General features: G+C 53.7%; 1 protein-coding gene across 4 annotated transcripts in view; it reads right to left on the bottom strand.

The window, feature by feature from the left end:
• Window positions 1-25,897, bottom strand: part of EPHB2 (EPH receptor B2) — a 125,313-nt gene that overhangs the window by 34,645 nt on the left and 64,771 nt on the right. For all 4 annotated transcript variants that reach the window (XM_027746807.2, XM_027746810.2, XM_027746809.2 and 1 more), the window contains exons 4-5: window positions 10,048-10,203; window positions 9,233-9,568 (exon numbers count right to left, since the gene is read on the bottom strand). In XM_027746807.2, coding sequence (XP_027602608.2) covers window positions 9,233-9,568; window positions 10,048-10,203 — 492 coding nt within the window. The remainder of the gene's footprint in view (window positions 1-9,232; window positions 9,569-10,047; window positions 10,204-25,897) is intronic.

The raw sequence follows: 25,897 nt of genomic DNA, 5'->3' as shown, positions 1-25,897 counted from the left end.
GAAAATGATTTCTCTGATTAAAACTTTCCTTGTGTTTTTCTCAGTCAAGTTCTCTCCTGCCATTGAAGCCTCGTGGGCTTTTGTGCCATGGGCCCTCCTGGGGAATGGATTTGAATTTGAGATGCCTTCCTCCAATGTGAGCACTGGAAGCACCATAGGGAGGAACATCTGGGTGAGGAAGGGAGGAAGGGAAGCTTCTCCTGACCATGGGGACCCTGGTGACCCTGTTTTGTGTGTAGGGTTGGGCTGGAGACCTCCAGAAGCCCCACCACCAGCACTTGTGTGTGTGTGAGACTCTCTCCTGCTATAGGGGTTCACTATTCCTTGGACTATTATAACATTTGACCACCCAATTCCTTGCCCAGTCCCACCCCTGTGATGGCATTTCAGGAGCCACACACTTTTGGAATCAATACTCTCCAGCAGAAGCTGAGGAAAGCAGGGGGTGACAGACAGGACTGGGGCTCTTAAATAAACAACATTTGCCCTTAAAGCAGCAAAATCCTCAGGTCTGGGGGATTCCTGGTCTTGCTGGAGCTCCGGAAGGCTGGCGCTTCGCAGAGTGTGAGGTTTTTGTTCCCGAGGTTCCTGGCAAGGTGGCCCCATCAGGCTGGTGCCCACACTGTGTCAAGTGTCTGGAAAACTTCCCAGCGGGCCCGGCCTCCAGCTCCTTGAGTCTGTAACTACAAAACGCTGGAAAATCTCAAGAACATGGCAAAGCTGGTCCTGGCTCTGGCCCCACTTGGATCAAGGCAGGCTTTGGTGTAGATTACAGACTTTAAAGCAGTTGTTAATGCCACAAGCCCAGCGACTTGGCCCAGGCAGCCGAAGGCTTTGGCTGTCTTTGAGCTCTTTGTTTAATGGGGTTTGCAGTGCCCATTTGCATGTGCCACTGGGCTGTGGAGGAGGGCAGGGCTTTGTTCCCACACTGAGGAGGTGCTCCAGAGGATCTTGGCACCCCTCATGTGGCTGATGGAGAGGGTTGGGTTTACCCAGTGCCAAGATTGTTCCCACCTCCTGCCCCCTCTCCATCTGCTCCAGATCAGGGACATGATGATCATCAGCAGAAGGGTAGCAGGAATGCTGGCAGGAGCCAGACCCCCACGCCTCCAACTTGCCCCCCAGATTTTCCATAAAATTATACTTTTCCCAGAAAATGCCAATTAATTGCAATGAAAACTGTCCTCAGGAACAGCCTGATCAGAATTTCAAATATAGAAAGCTCAGAGTAGAGAAATATTTCTTGAAAGAGTCAGGCCTGTGCAGAGCATCCACAGAATCCCAGAATGGCTTGGGTTGGAAGGGACCTTAAAGCCCATCTCATCCCACCCCCTGCCATGGGCAGGGACACCTTCCACTAGCCCAGGTTGCTCCAATCTCTGTCCAACCTGGCCTTGAACAGTCTCAGGGCTGGGGCAGCCACAGCTTCTCTGGGCAACCTGTGCCAGGGCCTCACCACCCTCACAGGGAGGAATTCCTTCCCAATATCCCACCTAACCCTGCCCTCTGGCAGTGGGAAGCCATTCCTCCTTGTCCTGGCACTCCATTCCTTGTCCCAAGTCCCTCTCCAGCTCTCCTGGAACCCCTTTAGGCACTGGAAGGGGCTTTCAGGTCTCCCTGGAGCTTCCCTTCTCCATTTGACCACCCCCAGCTCTCCCAGCCTGCCTCCAGAGCAGAGGGGCTGCAGCCCTTGGAGCATCATCCCCTTGGGCCCACTGTGTCTTGTTAATTTTTGGCTGAACTTGTTCCCTTTCCCTCTTGCATGATAAATTCCACCAGGCCCTCTGTGTGTGCTGACAAAATTTTGGAAATATCAGGGTTTTTTCTCAGAAAGAGCATTTCCCGCCCAGCCCCACAAATGCAGCTGCCTGCTGCACATCTGCCAGCATCAGGGATGGATATGGAATGGGCTTGGAGGGACAGGCACAGTGAGCACCTTCCTGCCTGAGCAGTGCCAGGCAGAGACTCATCATTTCCCACAGACAGAGGGGAGCACTGAACCCCAGGGACCCCGAGAGGGACCAAGGGACACCTGGCCAGGAGGCTGCAGGAACCCCTTTGCTACAACCACCCATTTACAACCCACACAAAGGCACCAGGGAGCAGCATCACCCCCCCAGGGAGTGCTCAGCTGTTCCAGCACTGGGACTCTGGAACTGGCCTCCTGTGTGTCGCTGCCTCCAGTGTGTCCCTGCATTCTGTGTGTCCCTGAATCCTGTGAGTCCCTGCCTCCTGTGTGTCCCTGCCTCTCCTGTGTCCCTGCCTCCATTGTGTCCCTGCCTCTCCTGTGTCCCCTGCCTCCTGTGTGTCCCTGTGTCCTGTGTGTCCCTGCCTCTCCTGTGTCCCCTGCCTCCTGTGTGTCCCTTCATTCCGTGTGTCCCTGCCTCTGACAGCCCCACCTGCCCCAGGGCTGGCACTCAGAACCTGCACAAGAAGTCACAGCCCCATGGGCCATGTTTCCCAAGAGCAGCAGGAAAGGTAAATCACCCCTCTGGAACACAGGAGCAAAAGGTGAGCTCTGGAGCCTCTCCATCAGCTCCCAGCACTGCACAGGAAACAGGGATGGTGGCACGCTGGGAGAGGCCCTGGTTCACCAGAAGGGACTTTCCTCCCCATCCATCATGGACAGGCTTTTGTTTTCTGCCTGAAGTCAGCTCCAGATGCACTGGAACAGGCTTCTGAAGCCCCAAGGCAGGTGTGGGAAAAAATGGAGTAAATTATGCAAAGATTCACGGAGTAAATTATGCAAAGGGAAGCCTGGGAGTCAGCAGGTGGTGGGAGGAGAAGGGCATCTGCCAGGGAAGGTACAGCAGTGCAGCCCAGGCCCTGCTCTGCCAACATTCCCCCCAACTGCCCACCACAGGAGCAGGGAGAGGATCCTGAAGAGCCAGCAGCTGGCAAAGCTCCTACCATCTGCTGCAGATGGTCTCCAGTGGCAGGGGAGAAGGGATTTGGGCATGGCAGGATCTCTCCTGGGCACTGCAGGCTGCGGGGGGGTGCAGTGAAGGCAACAGGTTGGGACAAGTGAGGGGAGGAGGGCAGCAAATGTCAAGCCACATCATGTTTTGGTGGCTGTCAGGGTGAAGGTGGGAGCTGCAGATGAGGGAAAGAGAAGTGGGAAAGAAGGATGGCAGAACCAGGATGGTGACGTGGGTCCAGGGGAAGGGAAGGTCTGGATCTTAATTGGGATAAGAGAAGCAGCCACAGGGATGTCAGGGTTTCAGGAGGTTTGGATCCTGGGAGCAAATTGACCAAACTGTCACATAAACAGACCCAGTGAAGTCCCCAGAAGAAGAAGCCTGGGGTTTAAGGGATCTCAGGACCTACAGTAGCCCAGCAGACACACTCCAGCTTGCTCTGTCACACGGGCAAACCCTGTCCCGGCTCCTCCACGTGTGAGATGGCTCCAAAGCTCAGAAAATTTCTGCTTTTCCAGCTTTTGTGTCAGTTTTCTGCACAAGAAATACCCCACCAGATCTTGAAACATCAAGAAGTACGAGGCTACTTCTCATGGACCTCAGTTAAGTCCCCTCAGTTCAGCCTGATGCTTCCCCATCGTGTCACCCTGGTCTCCCATTCAGGCACTTCCTGGACAGATTTCACAGAATCACTTCTGGCTTTAGTAGTAGTTTTCCAAATCAAATGTTTTCCTTGTGTCCTGACAGAGTCTACTGCATTTCCTTAGAAAATCAGTGATCTCCTTGGGAAAAGAAAAGGCAAGAACAAGCTCCACAACCTCGAGTACAAGGACCTGATGGGCTGCCTGTCTCTTGATGGCTCATGTCAAGACTAGTTGGCCTTCTTGAAAGGTGTTTTAGCTGAGACAGGACTGAATGTGAGGATAATTCCCATTCCTGGAAGTGTTCAAGGCCAGGTTGGCCAGGGCTTGGAGCAATCTGGACTAGTGGGAGGTGTCCCTGCCCATGGCAGGGGGTGGAACAAGCTGAGCTTCAACCCAAACCATCCTGGGATTCTGTGATTCTAATTGGTATTCAGGCTGATCTAAAACATCTCTGGGCTTGAACCTTTGAAACTTAGTACAAAAATGAGCAATGGCCACAAATCATAGCTTGGGTGGGTCAGGTTGGACACTGGAAAAAGTTCCCTCACCAGAGGGATGGTACAGATCTGGGACAAGTCAGTGGAAACATGGGGAGAGCTCTGCCTTTGCAGGTTATCAATAACTATCCACCCAAATCCATGCTCTGATGTAGCGCTGGCAGGTCCTGCTGGCAGGTCCTGCTGTAGGTGGGAAGTTGGGTGAGAGATCTGAGGTGCTGAGATGCAACAATTTCCTGCCTTTTATTCTGGAAGAAAAAATTGGGGCATCAAAAATTTGTTCAAGTTCAAGGCCAGTTGGATGAGGCTTAGAGCAACCTGGTCTAGTGGAAGGTGCCCCTGCCTGTGACAGGGGGGTGAAACTGGTTGAGCTTTTAAGTCCCTTCCAGCCCAAACCATCCTGTGATTCTGTGATAAACAGACATTCCCAGCTTTGAAGCTCTGGAAAGCTCATTCCGACCCTTCGAGGTAATTTCTGCAAACACTTTCCCAGGTCCTTGTCTCACAGCCAAACGATTCCTGACTGTAGCCAGCACATACAGGGCATGGCTGAACAGCATGAGGGGGAACAGGAGGTGCCATGATTCCCTACTTGTGTCCAGAGGACACTGCTGTGCATCCCTGGGAAGGAGGGAGCCAGCCAGATCTTCTGATACACAGTGAAAGTGAGAAGATAAAAGCAAGACTCACTGTGCCCCAGGCAGTACAACTCTCCCCTCCCTGTCCAGCCAGCAGCATAACTAATGTGACAAGCAAACAGCAACCTTGGAAGGCTGGTGAGAAGGTCTAGTCCTACTCACCTTATACTTACACCTTGTCTGCTCCCCAGGCCCCTCTGTGCTCCCTGCTGTGTTTGGCAGCAAAGCTCCTGGGCCATGGCTGCAAGGGAATTGTTTCGGTTGCAGGTGAGGGAAAAATCCTCCTTTCTGGTGCTCTGCACTTCCCAGGATCTGTTTGGCTTCATTGCTCATGGCTGAATTCCTCAAAGTTTGCACCAGGACCAGGCTGGACTCAGACACCCAGAGCAGAGCAGAGCCTTGCTTTGGACTGTTGAAACATTCATCTGTCCTTGAGCTCATGGGCACCTCTGGGTCCTGTTGGGACAGCCCTGCCCAAAAGGCCTTGCCTGGCTGGGACACAACCTGGGCTGGGACACAACCTGGGCTGGGACACAACCTGGGCTGTGACAGCCACCACGAAGCTGAAATTCAAACCCTTCTGATGCCTGGCATGAGTGTGGGGCAGAGGTGTGAGTCGCACATCTCTCTGGCCAAAGGACACAGAGAATCATGGAGTCATCAAGGCAGGAAAAGACCTCCAAGATCATCAAGTCCAACCTTTGAGTGAATGCCACCATGCCCACTAACCCATATCACCATGGCATGACATACTGCTGGATGTATTTTACTGCTGTAAAATGCCACCCAGAATAACAATGCAAAAAATCAGAACAAGTTTTCTGGATCCATGGAGAGGGAGAAATTGTCCCGATGGGTTTATCAGGACAGTGGATTGGTTTCCTGTCACACAATCCTGGTACTCCCACTCTGTGGGCTGCTCAAGGCTCTCTGTGGCTCTGTTTGCAGCCAAGAGCCTCTGACATCAGCACTAATCCTCCCTTCTCATCCCCTATCACAAGAGTTGCTCACAAAAAAGACACGTTCCCAAAAACCTGGATGTTCTCTTTCCCCCATCACCGGGAGGTTTTGAATTAGTCTCTGGATACTCCAGAGCCCAGGGCTTCTTCCTCATTTCTCAGGCCAGAGCAGCCACAGTTATCAAGAAGTGCCCTTCCCATATTTAACTCATCCCTGCCCACGGAGCCCTTTTCCTCGGCAGTTTTCCTGGGACACTCAGCCTGCCCACGGTGGGGTGGAGCCTGTAAATCCTCACACAGCAGCAGAGCTCTCCCCACACCCCAACCCTCCCCAAAGAATGGCCACAAATCCTCAGTCAGGGGCTGTGTGTTGCCACCAGCAAGAAGAGCTGGTGCCTCGCAGGGCTCTCAATTAGTCAAGTGTCATTATCCCAAGCACTGGGCCAGGCTCAGCTCCTTGACCCCTGGCTCCCCTTGGGATGCTGGCAAGCATCTCAGCCACCCTCTTGGCATGGATCTTTTGTTCAGGAATGGCTGGGAGAAGGCTTTTGGTGGCACCCAAAAGCACGAGGGGCCACACTCTTAAGACATGTGGTGAGTCCTGAATCTCCCTCCTGGAGGGATGCTGAGCTTTGGGTGCTGCTCAGCTGCAGTGTTTGACAGGCAGGGGAGTGGAGGTGAGTTGGGAGATGCACAGAACGGAGCTGGAGGTCAAGGAGAGGCTGCTGAGAAGAGCAGAGAGAAAACTCAGAGGTAACAGAAGGTACTTCCCAGGAAGGAAGTGAGATCATGCAAAGTTTGCTGGAATTTGAGTAGGTTGAAGACAGACCAGGGAGTAAGGAGGTGGTGGGAAGGGGATGTTTATTCCAAGCTCGTCTTATTTCTGTTCTGCTGGGTCCTGGTCCTTTCTGATTTTCTGTACTTTGCAAAGGGAAGCATCACACCTCCTCTTCGAGCAAAACCTGCTCTTCTGGAGGTTAAGCACCTTTGAGTTAAACACTCACTGCAATAGAAACCCACTGCAGTCAGAGCAGGATTGACTGCAGCCCCTTCCCTCTGGGAGAACAAGGTGAATGGTGTGTCACCCTCTCGGATCTCAGGTTTCTCTTTAGGGGTCACCAAACTGTCCCACCCCCAGTGCCACTGGCCCAGGCACACTCAGGACCTGCCCTCTGGCTGCTCTAGGAAGGGGGAGCTGCTCTAGGGGGGTTGTTTTCTTAGTCTCTCACAGAAGCTTTTTCCTGGGGTCATGGAATGGTTTAGGTTGGAAGGGATACTAAAGCTCATCTCATCCCACTCCCTGCCATGGGCAGAGACACCTTTCACTAGCCCAGGTTGCTTCAAACCCCGTCCAACCTGGTCTTGGACACTTCCAGGGATCCAGGAGCAGCCACAGCTTCTCTGGGCAACCTGTGCCAGAGACTCACCACCCTCACAGCCAAGAATTCTTTCCCAGTATCCCATCTAACCCTGTCCTCTGGCAGTGGGAAGCCATTCCTCCTTGTTCTGTCACTCCATGTCCTTGTCAGTGTGGATGCTGAAGACTTTGTGATGCCGTTGGTGATGGGGCATCTCTGCTCATGCCCCACAGCACCAGCACAGGTGGTGCCCAGCAGCAGCCCCTGTACCCCTGGGTGAACCAGGGTGACTGTCTTTGCTTCCTGTAGGGCTGCAGGACCCTAGAGGCCGGTGTGGTGGGCACTTTGCAGGGAGCCCATCATCCAGGAGCACAACCCCATCACATATCCAGAGATGGAGCCCCAGCTGGCTGCTCAATGCAGAGCCAGGGCTTCCACAGCTTCCCCAGGCTAATCCCTCCCTCTGCTGCCTCTCCTCTCCCCACAACACCCTCCATTCTCCTGTCCCAGCTCTGCCTTTGTGTCTGCAGCTTCTGTTACCAACTGCTAATGATCTACATCAAGGCTGCCAGGCGGTTCAGATCGTAAGCAGAAGAATTCAGAGCCTCTAATTACAGAGGAATTAGCAAGCAGACAGTTAGTGTTTAGTGCTAATGAATAGATACATTAAGAGAGACATCACACAGGCTGAGAAGTGTGAGGCCTGATAATAAAGGAGTGTCAAACTAGGAAAACACAAGGAGGAGGATCCAGGGGACTGAAAAGGATTCGTCTGCAACTCAGCTCACTGGTTTTGCTCAGGTGGAAGCAGCCACAGGTAACACAAGAAGGTTCAAGAACACCCACAACTGCAAAGTATGAGCATGAAATGATGAATCCATAGTGCAGGACCACGGTGGGCAGGGGCAGAGCCCCTTCCCAGCCCCAGGTAGCATCATACCCACCCTATCTCCATCAGGGAAAGGAAGCTGAACTGGTCACTGTCCCAGACCTATTCCCCTCTCCTCTGTGTTCAGACCTGGCCCTGCTTGCCCCAAACCAGGGTTCAACACTCTCAGATCTGCCTTCAGGGCTTCAAACACACCCTGACCCTGCGATCCTGAGCTCACAGCAGGTCAGAGGTCACTATGCTGGTTCACCTAGACATTTTTGCAGGTTCCCTCTATCCCCATGCTCTGAAAATGATGCCCCCAAGTGATGCCCCCCTGCCTCACTGCTGCTTTACCCCAGCCCAAACATCCCATTCCCTGCACCAGTCTCTAGGCAATTCAGTGGAAACACAACCACCACCAATAGCTGCCAAATTCAGTCCTGAAGGTCAGGTAGTGTCCAGGGCAGGTTCAGAGGGACCACAGAGCCTCTCCTGCTCCCATCCAGGCCCGTGCCTCGCTGGCAGGCTTCCAGCTTCCTCCGGTTAATCCGAGCCCCAGCCTGTGCCCAGCTCCAGATGGTTTCCAGGTGGCTTAGGAGAGCAGCCCCTGGCCAGCAGCTCAGTGGGACACCCTGCCACCAGCACAGCTGCCAGGGGGCTGCTGGAGACCGTCCCAGGAGCAGCACTACCAGCCACCCTGACACATCACTTCCCCCAGCAAACCCACCCTGCCCAGAGCTGGAGACCCCAGATGAAACCCTCCCAGCCCTCTCCTTCATCTGCCTCACCAAGGTGGCTCTGCAGTGGCATTGGACCTGGAGCAGATTTCCAGATGGTTGTCCCATATATTCATCTCCCAGCTCCCTCCTTTGCTTTCCCAGTCTGACCTGTCTCTCTCTATGGTCTAAGCAGGAATTGCAGCTCATATCAAAATGCTGGAGCCAATCTCACCTTCCCTCTCCAGGAACCAGGAGCTGCTGCTGTGACTGCAACGCTCTGACAATGCCTGCAATGGTGCTTCAAGGGAAAAGCTTCAGGAACAGTCCTACCCAGTGCCCCAAGAGCAATGTGGCACCAGGGGACAGTGGCATGAGCTGTTCCATTGGGGGGACAGGGAGGGCAGCTCTGCCTTGGGGCACACTACAGCTTTTCACTGAAATAAGGGGATATTTTCACAGCCAGGGCTTGGGATTTATCCAGGAATTGCCAGGCACTCTGGTCACCACCAACGTGACGTCCCACCCCACCTCTTCTCCCCTTCTCCCCCTCCAGCCCTGTTCACCCCAGCAGTGAGCAGGAGATGCTGCCCACGCCCTCCCCACCCTGCTGGCAGCCAGGGATCCTCACCAGCCTGGTTGGTGGTGATGTTCACAGATGCAAACTGCGGGGAGAAGGGGCTCTGGTCGGTGACGCCGTTGACAGCCTGGATCTCGAAGGTGTACTGGGTGTGTGCCAGCAGGTCGCTGATGTAGATCCGGGGCTCCGTCAGCCCCAGCTGGCGGGGGGCGAACTGCACGTTGTCCCCGCAGCGCGTGCAGGCCCCCCGGCCCGACCCGCAGCTCTTGCAGATGATGTTGTACACCAGGTCCTCCCGCCCTCCTGAGTCCCGGGGGGGGGTCCACTCCAGCATCAGGGAGGTCTCGTTCACGCTGGAGATGACGGCCTGGGGGGCGGATGGGATGGCTGTGGAGGGAACACACAGAGAGGTGTAAGAGCCAGAGCGCTGCTCCTCGCTGCAGGACCAGCTGCACCCCCCACTCCTGACCCCAGCAGGCACACACTGAGCTGGGGGCTTCTCTTGGTGTCAGGGATGCGTGGAGCAAGCTGGAGAGCCAACGGCAAGAGTGGGAATAAAACCTGTCCTCTTATCCCAGGTAATGTGATTGTGTGACATCCCAAGCTTCTCGCCCAGTTACAGCCCCAGAGTGAAATCATCACACTGCCTGGAGCAGCACAAACCAACCCAGGTTTCTGCCCCCTCTGGCCCCAAGTACAACAGACCCACACCTGCAAAGCTCCTCCGGACAAGCTGCTTTGAGCCCCTCAGCCTCCCCCCAAATCCCACTGGGATAGATGCATTTGTCAAGCATCCCTTGACGAGCATTTCCTTTCCCCCCACCCCAGTGCAGCCCCTCCCAGTTGCCCAGACCAGTTACACATACTGGTGCACGGCATGTCCACGGGGTCGGCGTCTGCCCGGTAATACCCGTTCCGGCACACGCAGTTCGTGGCCCCTTCTGAGGTTGTCCGGCTGTTGATGGGACAGTGGACACATCCTTCATCCCCTTGGCTGGCCTTGAACGTCCCTGAGGGGCAGCCTGGAAGGGAACAGAGAGCAGTGGTGAGGAGGGGGCTGGTGGGGACATCCAGAGCCCAGCACCATTGCCAAAAACACCCCTTGGGGTTTTGCAGATACCAAACCCAAATCCTGACAACTGGAAGTGAACACAGAGGAGAAGGAGCAGCTGGTTTGAAGGCCCTGAGGATGCACCTGCAGAGATGGGTCCCCATGCAGATATCTCTGCCCCAGTCACAAGCACAGAACATGGATTGCAGGAATGCAAAGGGGAGTTTTAGCCACTGACACGTAAGAAGACACCAGTGGCTGTTCCAGGTCAGACCATGGTCACCAGAATCCTCTCCCCAACAGTGCTGGTGATTGAAGGGGTGTTATCTTGGATCTCAGGAAAAGGTTCTTTGCTCAGAGGGTGGTTGGCACTGAACAGTCTCTGCAGGGCAGTGGGCACAGTACCAAGGTTGACAGGGTTCAAGGAGGGTTTGGACAATGCTCTCAGGGACAGGGGGAGATTGTTGGGGTGTCTGTGCAGGGCTGAGGGTTGGACTGGGTGATTGTTGTGGGTGATCCCTTCCAACTCCGGAAATTCCTGATTCTGTGACCACCCAAGGAGCAGGACATGAGCCAGGCACACGTGTTGCCCTCAATACCTCCCCACCCTCCAATGATTTGTAGCTGTCTAAGGTGCAGGCTCTTCCCATTTAGCATCCCATGTGGGGTGTTTCTTCCACTACGTTGCCCAGTCCTTTCTTTATTCCCTGCAAATGTTCTGCACCCACAGAGCCCCGTGAGGCAACCACATGCTGCATGAAGAAACCGCTGCCCTCTGCTTTGAAGCCACCAGCTGCCACTCCTGATGCCACCCCACACTTCCACTGGGAAGGGACCCTCAATCATCATCCACCTTCCCCATGACCCCAAGGGTCCAAACCTCTGCCGTGCCCCACGCAGGTGGCATAACCACATTCACTATTTTATTCTCTTTTCCCATAATCAGCAAACACCCAAATTATTTTTAACCACCAATGTACCACGAGGGAAATAGGGCCAACTCCCAGTCTATCTCTGTGCAGGTGGGTGTGAACTGGGCTAGTGGAAGGTGTCCCTGCACACAGCAGGAGGTGGAACAAGACGCTCTCTCACCCCAAACCACTCTGGGATTCCAGGATTCCACGAAGCTGGGGCTGTTTTCTCCAACTTGTATCACCTCAAGTCTGTTGAATTCCAACTGCCTCCTCATTCCCTGGTCACACCATCTCATAAGGTCCTTCTGTTACTCCCTACACCCAGTCTTTGTCTTCATGACTTTGTGGATGTGGCACTTGGGGACACGGGTCAGTGGTGGCCATGGGCTAATGATTGGACTTGATGATCTTAGAGGGCTTTTCCAACCCTAATGGTTTTATGGCTCGGTATCACAAGCAAATTGTGATCCTGAGTCACAGCAGCAGCGTGCTGGGTTCTACCCCCACTGGGGCTCAGACCTCTGAGCCCCCCACAGACGAAGAAGATGCTCCATGAGCAGCAGCCACGTGTGTTCAACCCGGCAGGGTGGGCGAGGGGGGCAGAGCAGGTGGCTGATGAAAGCTGGACCACTGTAATACAGCACTGACAGGTCCAGCACACGTGGCTAAAAACAGCACTGCAAAGCTTTCAACACCACAAAGTCCCTCCCAAGCCCAGGGATCACCCCTGCCCAAGGGGGAGCTCGGCTTGGAGCATTTCTCTGTGGTCACTCCTGGTGAGGACCTTCCCCTGCTGCTAATTCTGGTGCAGCCTGAAGAGCCTGGGGGGTGGCAGGTGCTTTCTGTGCTGAAATGAGTTAAACAAACTTCTCCTTCAGCTGCCTGCCAAGGCTTCCAGGAATGAGGCAGATCAGAAAACAGCCTGGGAAAAACATACACTTGGGGTTGCTGTAAAGCAAGAGCCATTGCTGGGAAGCAGCCACTTTTTTCTTTGGGAAAAAAAAAAAAAAGAAGAAAAAAAAACAAGGGTTGATTTTTTTCCATTTTCCTCGCCCTTCCTCCAAAATGATTCTGGGTTTCCAATGAGAAAAGCTCTGCAGAAAATTCCACCAGTCCCTCCTGTCTCCTACGGTCAAAGGAGCTGTGGAAAAACTGGATTCTCCTCATGTTCCTGGATCTTTCCACCCTGTTCCTGTGTGTTTGACTCCATTTCTGCCCCCGTTCCCTTGGGACCAGCCCATCTCAGAGGGTGTTGAGCTGTCAGGAGAGGTGATGGCTGGGCAGTTCTCCATTACCCAGGAGAGATGTGACTGCAGCTGAAATGATAACAGGGTCCTTGCACTAATACCAATATTTGAAACACCGTGAGAACAACACACAAAATTGCTCCAGTCTGACATCCAGGGCAAGATACAGGATCATTTGATCCAAGATGGTTTAAGACAGGGGCATCTTTCACCTTCCTGAGGCTTATTCTAAAAATAACAACTTTCCTGTAAGGCTTCTTCTGCATCAAGATAGAGAGACACTCAAAAAATGCCCACGCTGTGGAGACATAGTGGAGACTGATCCCAAGGGATAAAAACATTCCCCACATTTGCCCTGGCACAGGTCGATAGCTGGACAGGGATAAAAATTGGGGCTGAAGGGTTGTTCCCCAAAATACCAAGTTGGGGTGCTGAAACTCTTTGCATGGGCCACCAACACAAAGCCAGAAGTTTTGGCAAGTCCCTTCCTCCCCAGGAGGTCCCACTTGGGATGAAACAATCCTGGAAAAATCAGCACTTCTCCAAAGATGAATGTTCTGAAATCATGCAGAAAGACAGGAAGATCACTGAAATTTGATGCAAAGTCCCCTTTTTATTTATTTATTTTTCTCAAGTAATGACAACCTCCAGAAGTAAAATAAATGAGCGTTGTGTTCAAAACTGTTCTGCTCCCTCCAGGTCTTCCCCTGGCTGAGAAAACAGCTTTTCTTTTGGAATCCACCCAATTTCTTGTTTGCAGAGTAAACAGCAAATCAGAAGCGAAATCTTCACACAGTGGCTAAACCCCCTCCTGCCTGAACAATGTGAATGTTCTCACCATGTGCTGAAGGAATCATGGAATCACAGACTATCCTGAGCTGGAAGGGACCTACAAGGATCACCCAGTCCAACTCCTGGCCTGGCACAGGGCACTCCAACAATCCCACCCTGTGCCTGAGAGGATCATCCAAATACTCCTTGAGCCCTGGCAGCCTTGGGGCCGTGGCCACTGCCCTGGGGAGCCTGTTCAGTGCCAGAGGAGAAACCTTTTCCTGATATCCAGCCTGACACAGACATGAGGACTCCCCAGTTTTCTGCCCCAGGAGGTGACAGCAGCTTTGGGACATGCTGCTTCCCCTTAGGATTGCAGTGAGGGCAGGGGCAGAGCATCCCTAGAAATTCCTGCTTGGAAAGAGGGAATTGAAACGGCAAAAGCACAGAAATTCCTACTTCATCCAAGAATCCTTTATCCTGGAAGGTGATTATGGAGACAGTGGCTCTGGCCCCTCACTGAAGCAGCTTCCCATGGGGTTCCCACAACTCCAGACCTACTTAGAGGATGCAAACAGGGGTTCACAGGGAACATATGGACCTTTAATTGCTGCACCTATCCAGGGATGGCTGCCTCGTTGAGACACAGCTCCAAGACAGCCTCAAGTCCTGGCTGTGGCTCTCCCAAAGAGGGTTTGGAACGCTGAGCACCACCAGTGTCCTTGTTTCCCACTCACTCCTTCCCAGGACATGGAAAGGTGGTTATGCCTGGGCAGGCATGTGCTTTGGGAATCATAGAATAACCTAATTTGGAAGGGATCCACCAGGATCATCGAGTCCAGCTCCTGAAGGGAATGCAATGCCACGGAGAAGGAGCCACGAGGGGCCCTGCCCTCCTCTGCAGAGGAACATGTTAGGATCTGGGAGGCAAGGCCACCTCTGCAGCATCTGCTGCTGGAGGCAGAGCTGGCACCAAGCTTCCAGCCCTCCTGTCCTGGGGCAGCTCAGCAGGAAAAGGCATCCCACGGCTGAGCCTGAAGGAAAAGCCTTCGGCCAAACATGCAGGAGGGCCCACAGAGGGGATCCCTGCTCCCTCATGTCTCACTGCCTCTCTCTAACCAACTGTTTAATTAATCCAGCCCGAGCAGGGCAGGCTCCAAACAGGCATCCCAAACTCCCCTGGCCTCCAGAGCCCACCCCAGATCTCTCCTGCAAACAGCTCTGATTCATCAGCTCCTTCCTGTAATAAAAGCTCCGAAAATGGCACCTTGGGCCGATGGCTCGGAGGGAGGGAGGGAGGGCCCTCCTCGCCCCCTTTGCCTGGCTCTGTTTCTCCTGGCACAAGGATCCCTCCACTCCAGTGAGGCATTTTAAAGGGCTGATGGAAACCAGGCAGTCCCAGCTCTGTCAGGATCCGCCAGAAGCCTTAAATCCCCGGCCTTATCTCCCCTCTGCCTCCCTTCTCCCCGCGGGCCGGAGGTGGGGGCAGTGGCACATCCTCCCTCTCCCCCTCCTCCATAGACAGGACACACCAAAAAGGGGGAAATCAATGGGTTTTAAGAGTCCATAAGACCCTGGAAAAGCTTTCTGGGAGGAAAATCTTGGGGTTTTAAGAGTCCGTAGGACACCAGAGAGTCTTTTTTTTTTGGGCAATCATTGGGTTTTATTGGTGCATAGGAATCTTTCTGGGAGAAACCTTTGAGTTTTCAGCGTCTGTAAGACACAGAAGAATCTTTTCGGGGGAAAAATCTTTGTATTTAAATAATTTGAAGGACACTGGGAGGCTTTTTTGGGGGTGAATCTTTGTGTTTTAATAATTTGTGGGAGGGGCTTTTTGATGGGGAAAATCATTGAGTTTCCCCCTGGAGAGACTTTTGGGGGGGAAATCTTCGGGTTTTTAGAATCTGTAGGACACAGAAGGTGTTTTTTGGGGAAAACCTGATGATTTTTGGAGTGTCCTCATGGGAATTCCTCCCCCCCCAGACTAGCTGCTGTTCTGTGATGACTGTGACCGTGGGTACCACGGGTACTGCCTGACCCTTCTGGGTCTCTGTTTGTGGTGTGTGGGTGGTGTTTTCCTACATTCTGCCCCTTGTGCCTTGATCCTCGTTTTCAGTTCTGCATCCAAATGGTCTCACTTTGTTTCACCTGTGAATTTGTCCTTTCTCTCCTTGTTCCTGTCCCCTGTCCCACACACGATGGTGTTTATGCCCTTAGTGAAAGGCTGAGCTCTGGACAACCCAAAGGAACAACGCTGCCCATTGCCTTTGGATCTGCTCCCACTTCTGCCGTGGTCTCTCCAGCCTGGAGAGTGCTGGAGGGAAGAGGACTCCTTGAGGAGGCAGGTGGTGACACTCCCTTAGACATTGGAGTTGGCTGTCAGCTTGGAAAGGGCAAGGATCTGGGACCTGCAGGTGCCAGCTCTCTGCACTTGCCCTTTCTGGGGCCACAGAGGTCCTCCAGTTTCCTTCCTGATAAATTTAATTAGCGGCCTGTGCTGTTACCTCATGCTCGAGATAAGCAATTAATGCCACTGCCAGGTGCTGTCACTGCCAACAGCTCTGACAGCATTTGGAGAGCAGAGGAGAGAAACACAGGAGGGAAAACAGGGTTAAATGAGATTAACTGGAGGGGAACGTGCTTAGGCACCTCTGTGATGTGGATTACAGAGCTTGTCAATAAAGGGAGAAGTCCCAATGCAAATGTTCCTGTTTAACCCCGTCATTCTCCACAGGACAGGAATGGAAGCAGACAACACAGGCTGAAAAATCATCCTCCTGGATTTCAGACAGTCCCCATGCCACTGACTGGACCAGCATCCTGCACCTCACCAGCAGCTCCAGGAGATCCCCTGAGTCCCATCTCCTGCCTAGCACAGGCACTGCACTGCACTGGCCTCCCAGCTGGAGTGCCAGGACTCCAAACCCCACATCCCCTATAATAGTGTTTCCCTTCCCAGCCTCCTCATCTGCCCCCCAGCTTCATCCCAGGGCTCCTTCAGCCACAACTCCCTCAGAATTGCCCTGACAAGGACTTCCACGTTGCTCCCTGCCCATATGCAGCTCATCACCAAGAGCTCACATCTTGGTCTCACTAACATTTCCCCTTTCCTGTGGTCCACAGGCAGAGGGGCAGTGCTGGGGCAGCACAGGGACTGGGGGACTGTGACAGGACCTCAGTGGGGGGGTGTCACAGGGGTTTGGAGAGGACCAGGCAGGGCAGAGTGAGGTCCTGCTCTGGGAGCTCCCCAAAAGACCACGCTGGAGGGTTCTACAAGGGACAAATATACCCTGACCTTCCAGCCAGGCTGTCCTCAGCCCAAACAAGCTCCCAAGAGCAGGAAAACTGCACAGGCCAAGGATTCAGCCTTTTGGACACCATGAGACAACCAACAGTGGTCATCACACCAAAGCCAGACAGTTACAGTCCCTCTGCTTTTCTGAGAGCATCCCAGGACAGCCTGGGGCAGAACCAGCCTCATCCCAACCCTGGCAGCTCTCTCCCAGTGCCACCAGCAGCAGGGCTGAGCCTTGGCTGGGAGAGGCTTCGTGTTGGGGCTTCCCAGCAAATTCCCCCCACAGGTTCCTCGGGGTTCACAAGGTCACCTCCCCAGCAGCATCACTCCCAGGCTGCAGCACCTGGTGAGCCCAGCACACCTGTGGGCACACACACACACCTGGGAGCCCCCCCTGCTCTGGGGCACATCCATCAGCACTGATGGGATTCAGCTGTCAGGGAGAAATGCCAGGAATTTCTTACCTGCCCGGTCAGCTCTTACATCATCAGCCTGGTTCAGCCTCTCCAGCCCCTCTTAAAGAGAAATGGAATTCTCTTAAAGAGAAATAATCCAGCACTTGTCCTGCCAGGGCTGTGTAGTACACATGCAAGGGGAGAGGACTTCCCTGTTCCTGGCTGGGGTCAGGCTCTGCTCCCAGGGAACAAGCAAAAGGACAAGAGGAAATGGCCTCAAGTTGTGCCAGGGAAGGTTTAGATGGGATGTTAGGGAACATTTCTTCACAGAAAGGGTGGTCAGGCACTGGAACAGGCTGCCCAGGGCAGTGGTGGAGTCCCCATCCCTGGAAGCGTTCCAAAAACATGTGGATGTGGCACTTGGGGACATGGGTTAGTGGTGGGCCTGGCAGTGCTGGAGGGATGGTTGCACTTGGTGATCTTAGAGGGCTTTTCCAACCTAATGATTCCATGATTCTATGATTCTATCCAGAGGAGACACGGATCTGGATATTCATCATGCTACTGTAGACCACAGGTGGCTGCAGCCCAAAAGCTGAGCTCACAGCTCTCTTCCAGAGCCCAGTGTCCCTGTGGGAAGCTGAAACCAGGTGCTGAGTTTAGAGGTCAGGAGCACGGGTGCCTTCAACCTCCTGGCTCCTGCAGGCACCTGCAGAGCACCCCAGGATGTAGCTCCAAGACCAAGCTCAGCAGCCAGCAGTGCTCTCCTGAAGCACAACATTCCCACCCTGGGGATGCCAAGTGCTGCCTGCCCAGGAGCAATCCCAGTGCCAGGCACGGGGTGATCAGGACACTGCCAGTGCCTGTGCAACTTCAACCCCAAAACCTTGTCTCGGGGGCTTGGCAGGCACAGAGGGATCCAGAGCTTCAGGGGCTGGAAAATGGCATTGCCTGGAAAGCCTGGGGTGATTCCCATGGAGCAGTGGAGCACTGCCTCCAGCTCTGGGGTCCTCAGCACAGGAGGGATGTGGACCTGTTGGAGTAAATCCAGAGGAAGCCACGGAGCTGCTCCAAGGGCTGGAGCCCCTCTGCTCTGGAGCCAGGCTGGGAGAGCTGGGGGTGGTCAAATGGAGAAGGAAAACTCCAGGGAGACCTGAGAGCCCCTTCCAGGGCCTAAAGGGGCTCCAGGAGAGCTGGAGAGGGACTTGGGACAAGGAATGGAGGGACAGGACAAGGGGGAATGGCTTCCCACTGCCAGAGGGCAGGGTTAGGTGGGATATTGGGGAGAAATCCTTCCTTGTGAGGGTGGGGAGGCCCTGGCACAGGTTGCCCAGAGAAGCTGTGGCTGCCCCAGCCCTGGAAGTGTCCAAGGCCAGGTTGGACGGGGCTTGGAGCAACCTGGGACAGTGGGAGGTGTCCCTGCCCATGGCAGGGGGTGGGATGAGATGAGCTTTAAGGTCCCTTCCAACTCAAACCATTCTGTGATTCTGTGATTTTATTTTGATATTTTAAAGATGCTTTTCAGGCCACCAGCACATCCCTTTTCCCATTGTGGACTCACAGAGTGTTTGTTCAAACCCTGAGCCAGCTTTCTCCAAGAGCTCTCCAGAAGAATTTAGGACTTTCACGTTTTGTTACTTTGTTTGGTCTTGTTTAAATGTTTCCCAAAGCTCCTGCCTGGGAGAGCTCTGCCTGGGGAGGGAGGTATGTTAACCATTACGGGAACAGCTCCCAAGGTTTTAACACAGGGAAAGGAGCAAACCAGGCAAGCAAGTGGTGACATCAAAGTTGCACTGATGGAAAAGCCCTAATCCTATAAACCCTTCCTGCTTTAATTGGTGTTAAAACAAAGATAATCTTATCTCAGCCCTATAAAAGCAGGGATAGGACGTTCTCTCTAAAAGCCTTTCTAAAAGCCCTCGTAAACTTGACAAACATTCCGTGTTTCCAGCCCGAGGAGAATGGCTTTAATCCTAAAGAAACGGGAGAGTAAAAAGGGAGCTTTCCCTTGACAAGAGCCCTTCGAGTGGAGGGTGTCCCAGCCCTCTTGGTCCTGGTGCAAATCCAGTCACACCCCTGGCACCATGGGGCTGCTGGGGACGGGCACGACCCTCCCAGAGCCAGACACAGACTTGGGGGACCAGAGCAGGCAGGGACCAAGTGATGTCTGCATGTCCCCAGTGTGAACAGAGCCAGGATAAGGCCCCCAAATGGGTTTTTTCCTCCCCCTCCAGGGGCTGTAAGTGCCTCTGTGGCTGCTCAGTGTTTTCACCTGTGAATCACCCGTCTCCACTCCAGTCCCCTGTCCAAGATATTGGAGGAGCAGGATTTAGGGTGGGGGACAGAGCCTGAGATGGAGCCTCTGGAGAAATCCCTACCTGACCCTGAGGCCCCAGCCCACGCAGCCAATGGCACTATTCCCAAATTGCCCTGCCTTGACTTCCCCCAGCACGAGGAGCAGAGTCCTCCCACCCCACACTCCCCTCCCCATCTCCAGCTCTGCAGACCCCTCCAGCTGCACTTCCCAGGGCACGAGCAGCTTTTCCAGGTGGAGGTGGGGGCGGCCAGGAGCCCTTTCAGGGAGGCTGGGCATGTTTAATCATCCCATTTTAACTTAGCACCCGGTTTGGACAAGTTTAAAGCACTCCGGCTGGTTTGGCGCCAGCAGCCGCTGTCCAGATGATGACATTGTTCTGTGTCAGCCCCGGGTGCTGAGCAGGGCTGGCAAAGGGTGATTAGAAATGTTTTTTTACGGTGGTTTAAGTCACTGAGGCGGGGGAGGGAGGGGCGAGGAGCTGCACAGTAACTTTCCCTCCTGACCTGCAGTGAGCAGAGAAGCTGGGGGGGGCAGCACGGCGGTCACACACCATCCACCTCCCAAAATGCCCCGGAGGATGACGAAAGGCAAAAGACAGGCAGAACCAGCCTTCCTCCAAAGAAATCTCTCCAAGTCCCAAACTGTTCCGGTTTGGGGTTCCCCAGTGCAAGAAAGGCACTGGAGTGACTCAGGGAAGGCCACCAGGACTGGAGCACAGGGCGGGAGGGGAGAAGGTTAGATGTGAGCCTGGAGAAGAGAAGGCAAAAGAGAGACCTTGCTGCTGCCTTCAGGGTGGAGCCAGACCTCAAAAGTAGGACAAGACTCAAGCTGGCACATGGGAAATTCCAGCTTGACACAACAAGAACATTTTCACCATGGGGGAGGTCAAGCATGGGAAGGAGGGATCAGAAGTACGAGGATCTACATCCTCAGAGACAGTCAAAGCCTCTCCCTGGGAACTGAGATTCTCTGCTGTCACTCCAGCTGCCTACACCCAACAGAGCTTCCACTTTTCAAGGTGCAGGAATTGCTTGTAGGAGCAGTCTGGGAAAAAAATTCACTCTTCCCTTTGCTAAATCGGTCCCAGTTGAAGCAAGTGGCCCTTCCCCAGAGCAGAGCCCCTCAGTGCTGTCCCCACGCTCGGCTCACGGGTGGCAGTGCCAGCCTGTGACTCCAGCTCTGCCTCAGAGCTCCATCTGGCCCTGCCACCTCGGATTCCCTCACGTCCCAACAGCCACACTTCTGCTGCTCGGACGTTTTCAAGGCTTCCCCAACAACCTGAGCCGAAGCAGCTTCACCCAGCCATGAGTTGCCATGGGTTTGAAATGCCAGCTTTGTTCTTGCAGAGGAAAAAGGAGGAATAAACCAAAACTGCCGTGTCTCCAGGCACCTGATCTGCCAAAAAGCTCAGGCTCCGTTGAAACAAGCCCCTCGTGACTGGAATCATTAAGGTTGCAAAAGCCCTCTAAGATCATCAAGTCCAACCATTCCCCCAGCACTGCCAGGTCCACCACTAACCCACGTCCCCAAGTGCCACATCCACAGATTCACTTCCAGGGATGGGGACTCCACCACTGCCCTGGGCAGCCTGTTCCAATGCCTGACCATCCTTTCCGGGAAAAATTTTCCACAATATTCCACCTAAACCTCCTCTGATGAAATTTGAGGCTGTTTCCTCTCATCCTGGCCCTTGTTCCCTGGGAGCAGAGCCTGACCCCCACCTGGCTCCCTCCTCCTGTCAGGAAGTTGGAGAGAGTGAGAAGGTCCCCCCTGAGCCTCCTTTTCTCCAGGCTGAGCCCCTCCAGCTGCTTCAGCCACCCTTGGTGCTCCAGCCCCTGGGCCAAGGAAGTCCAAGGAAGGAAGACACATCTCTGTAATCAACACATGGATTTTTGACAGCAAACAGGGAATATGATGTGGGGCCGTGGACCAAAATATCAGAAAATTACTGTAACCTCCAACTCTTCCCAAAGAGCAGGTCCTGCACATGAGAAGCAGCAGCACGGCCATGCCAAGATCACCCTGTGCCAGGGACATGCATGTAAGGAAAATTAAAGTAGGGATTTTATATATTATTTTCTGGGAAACCTTTTGTAAATCCTGCCTGTGTTGCACAACTGTAAGGACCTCCCGAATTCATGGCTGAGCACACATCCAGAAGCAATTCCCACCATCCCCATTCCCTCTGCACTCAATGCCTCAATCCGGTCGTGCAGCACCGAGCGTTGAGGGGGATCAACATCAGAGGGAAAAGGCTGAGCCCTCAGTCCCCTGGCTCCCATTCCACTGATAACTTTCTCCAAAAGGATGCTCTGATGAGGGAAAACCAGCAGCAAATAATTATCTGTCTAAATCCATCAGGAGCAGTGCTGTACAGCGGGATCTGAGAGCCGAGCGTGCCGGAAAACAGATGGGAAGAGGCCATTTCCAACAGCTCATAATTCCAATAATTCGGGTGGGTTTTGCCTGCATCCATCAAAATGCACCTTCCACATTCGAATGCTTTTCTTCCAACCAGATTTCATACTTCTAAACTCCCAGATTTTCATACGCCCACTGGAAGGCACCGCAAGCAACTCGAGGTGGAAAAGATGTTCTGACAGAAGGCTGGGAGATGCTGGCTGGTGTCAGCTCTGGGAAGGTTGAACTCAGCTCCTCCCTCTGTGCATTTAAAAGTACCTCTCAGTAAATCAGGGGCTTTCCCACTTCCTAGATTTCCAGGGCTCTCCCACCATGTCGAGGGCTGGCTGCCATCCCCGGGCATGAGCACGGAACAGGTTTCCAGAGATGCCAGCAAAGCCACCAAGGACAGAGAGTACAAATAAACCACTTTGAATAATAATAATAACCAAAATAGCCTCAAATAAAGTTGCTGCTGCCCCCAGGAAAAGGCAATTCATTTTTTTTTTTTTCAGTGAAAATTAATTCTGGGCAAGAAATGACCGTGGAGGAGTAAAAATACATCTTAAAAAGTCATGAACTGGCAGCAGTGGCTTTAAATTAGTCAGCACAAAATACAGTAAAAGCAGAGGAAAAAACAGGGCCTGTAAGATTAACAGTAATGAGATGGAAATCAAGAACACAAGAAAAAAGAAGCCACAGAAAAGAGATGGGCCTGCCCCCAAAATATGGCAAAATCATCCATTGTGACACAGAGAGAAAGGGATACTCAGTCACATGGTACGTGCACAGAGAGGGATTGTTTCATAACCAGCACTTCCCCAAAATTTTCCATTGCTCCTGGAAACAGGAATATCAGCTCTGGGCTCCCTGTGTTGGGCAGGATTAGACAACTCGTACTCCAGACTTTTAGGACTCAGCCAAGGGAACTCTGTGATGCAACTGCTGGTGTTTATGAAATCAGGCACTGGGAGGCCATTCCAGACACACTGATCACAACAAGGATCTCCAGGGGTAGGAGGTCCTCAGCTGTCCTGGCCAAGGTGATGGCACCACTGCCATGGGTGAAAAGTGGAACAAGTGACATGAAATAAAGTCCCCTGAGATATTTCCTTGGTGTTGTTTCACTCTGGAGGGTGGGATCAAGCACTGGGAGTGCTGGGGAGCCTCCCAGCCCCATTCTGCACAACGTGGGCCTCAGCACCGTGTGCCGTGCAAAGAAACCAGGATGGAGAACAGGGAGGAGGCTGGAGGGAACAGGCAGAGTGGGATAGCCTGGCATGAAGCTGCAGCAATGGATCTGTGAGATCTTCAGGTGGAGAAGACCCTCCACTCTGCTCTGAGACCCCCCTGTAGTGCTGCATCCAGCTCTGGGACCCTCAGCACAGGGAGGACGTGGAGCTGCTGGAACAAGTCCAGAGGAGGCCACGGAGCTGCTCCAAGGGCTGGAGCCCCTCTGCTCTGGAGCCAGGCTGGGAGAGCCGGGGGGGCTCAGCCTGGAGAAGAGAAGGCTCCAGGGAGACCTGAGAGCCCCTTCCAGTGCCTGAAGGGACTCCGGGAGAGCTGGAGAGGGACTTGGGACAGAGTACGGCCCAGAGTAACAGGACAAAGGGGAATGGCTTCCCACTGCCAGAGGGCAGGGTCAGATGGGATATTGGGAAGGAATTCTTGGCTGTGAGGGTGGTGAGGCCCTGGCACAGGTTGCCCAGGGTAGTTGTGGCTGCTCCATCCCTGGAAGTGTTCAAGGCCAGGTTGGAGTAACCTGGTCTAGTGTAAAGTGTCCCTGCCAGGGGGATGGAACGAGATGGGCTTTAAGGTCCCTTCCAACCCAAACCATTCTGGGATCCTACAAAGACAGAGAGAGCCCAACACATTGGGTCAGACCTGGACGTGATGTGAGAACTGCACACAGGCAGTGTGGTGCAACCACCAGTTTCCTGGTCCCTCAGCAGCCCTGTAAAAACACAGAGAGATTTGGGCTTTTAAATCCCAGGCACTGAGCTCACTTGGCTGAGAGGGGTCCCAGGAATTGTTCTCCAGGGACTTCACTGCATTTCCCCAAGGAAATGCGCAGCTCCCAAAGCCCAGGGCATGGCTGTGGTGCTGACACCAGGATTTCCTCTGTCTGCAGAGGAGAGAGGGAAGCAGCTGGGTTATTTGGAAAAGGGGCTGTGGTCGGAGAAGGGTTTTCTTCAAAGCAGGAGGCTCCTGGAGCAGTTCCAGGCAGGGCTGGGAGCAGGACAGATGGCAGAGGCCCCGCTAATCCAGACAGGCGAGCCAAGCCCAGGACTGTGCAGCTCCCTGGGATGCTGCCAGGCCTGAGCTCCTGCTTTAAAGGCCCCACTAGCTCATACAGATTAACCCAGCCCCCGAGAAGGTCCTGTGGGGAGACACTCCTGTTTGGGAAGATTTGAGCCCTGATTGATGAAGGATGTGGGACTGAAGCAGAGGGGGGAGACTGAAGCCAGGCTGCAGCAGGGGGTACCTGTCCCAACCCTCTCCTGCTGTAATCCTTACCAGTGGAGTGCAAAACACTGAAATTCCCCAACCTGACACGTTCTCATCCTTCATCCCAGCACGGCACATGCTGCAGAGCAGGGATGTTAACAAGGAATTGCCTTATTAGTAGGGAAGAATGTCATTGTTCTCTATAACTACTTGTAAGGAGGTGGTTGTAAGGTGGGGTTGGGCTCTCCCAGGGAACAAGTGATGGGACAAGAGGAAACAGCCTCAAGCTGTGCGAGGGAAGGTTTAGATTGGATATTAGGGAAAATTTCTTCAGGGAAAGGGTATTGGCACAGGCTGCCCAGGGCAGTGGTGGAGTCACCATTGCTGGAAATGTTCAGAAAAGGTCTAGATGTGGCCCTTGTGGACATGGTTTAGTGGTGGCCCTGTCAGTGCTGGGTTAACAGATGGACTTGGTGATCTTAGAGGGCTTTTCCAACCTGCTCCTGCTCCTTTTGGCTCCATCTGCAATGCCACAGAGCCTAGTTTTCCACAGAAAGGCAATGTCATGGGCAAGGACACACAGACTGATTGCAGCCAGCTTGCAAGGCAGAGAGCTCTGCTTGGCAGGACGGGACCCTGTTTTCCAATCAGCAGCTCTGCCAGGAATAAACACAAACTCCTCCAGCATCTTTAGGATGCTCTGGCTCTTCCTGCCTGGTGACAGGACAAGGGGGAATGGCTTCCCACTGCCAGAGGGCAGGGTTAGATGGGATATTAGGAAAGATATGAGGGTGGGGAGGCCCTGGCACAGGTTGCCCAGAGAAGCTGTGGCTGCCCCAGCCCTGGAAGTGTCCAAGGCCAGGTTGGATGGGGCTTGGAGCAACCTGGGCTAGTGGAAGGTGTCCCTGCCCATGGCAGGGGGGTGGGATGAGATGAGCTTTAAGGTTCCTCCAACCCAAACCATTCTGGGATCCTGTGATTGATTCCTCCAGGCAATGAACAGCAAACCCAAGCAGGCACAGAAACTCCAGGCAACCCCTCGCCCTCCCCCCACCCCAGAACAGGGATTGACAGCTCCCCACACCAGAGAACACCCCCAAACCAGCACCATGAGAGGGCTTGGGGCAGCTCACGATGTGTCCCTCAGCTCTGTGATCCCCTGCCCTGCCAACACAACAATGTGGGGCCCAGCAGGTTCCTCATCCCTGAGAAAGCACAAGCACATGGAGCTGGGCAGCCCTACTTGCCCCCCTCCAGTCCGTCCCAGTACAGGCAGTGCCAGGGTACTGGAACCCAGATGCTCACAGGACTGCCCTCGCTGGTCTAGAGCTGAAAATTAAATTTAAACCGCGACAGGGACAGTTAATTAAAGCAGATTAGTGCGAGACTAATTAGGGACGCTGACACTGCAACCATCGAGCTCTGCGATGTTAATTAGCTGTTCATTAATGTCAGCTCCCTGTTCAGTACAGAAATATGAACCTGATGATCTCCTGGGCTTCACACACAGCAGAGCCCGCGGGATCACCCGGTCACCTCCTCTGAGGGCACATCCAGCCTCCGTCACTGCCCTGAGAGACACTGTCACCATGACCTGTGAGACCCTCCCTGTCACCAACAGAGACCCTCCCTGTCACCAACAGCCAGACCACTACCAGTGAAACCCTCACTGTCATCACCAACAACAGTGAGACCCTTTACCACCACCAACAGAGACCCTCGTTGTCACCACCACCAGTGAGACCTTCACTGTGACCAACAAGACTCTCACTGCCACCAACAGCCAGACCCTCACCACCAGCAACATCAAGACCCTCACTGCCACCACCAGTTGGACCCTCACTGTCATCACCAACAACACTGAGACCCTTTACCACC

This window comes from Pipra filicauda, unplaced genomic scaffold (genome assembly GCF_003945595.2).
Source record: "Pipra filicauda isolate LSUMZ 115617 unplaced genomic scaffold, ASM394559v2 scaffold47_size6085603_pilon, whole genome shotgun sequence".
NCBI classification, from domain to species: Eukaryota; Metazoa; Chordata; class Aves; order Passeriformes; family Pipridae; genus Pipra; species Pipra filicauda.
The sequence above is the reverse complement of the archived record's forward strand: the minus strand, read 5'-3'. Positions and strand labels throughout refer to the sequence as shown.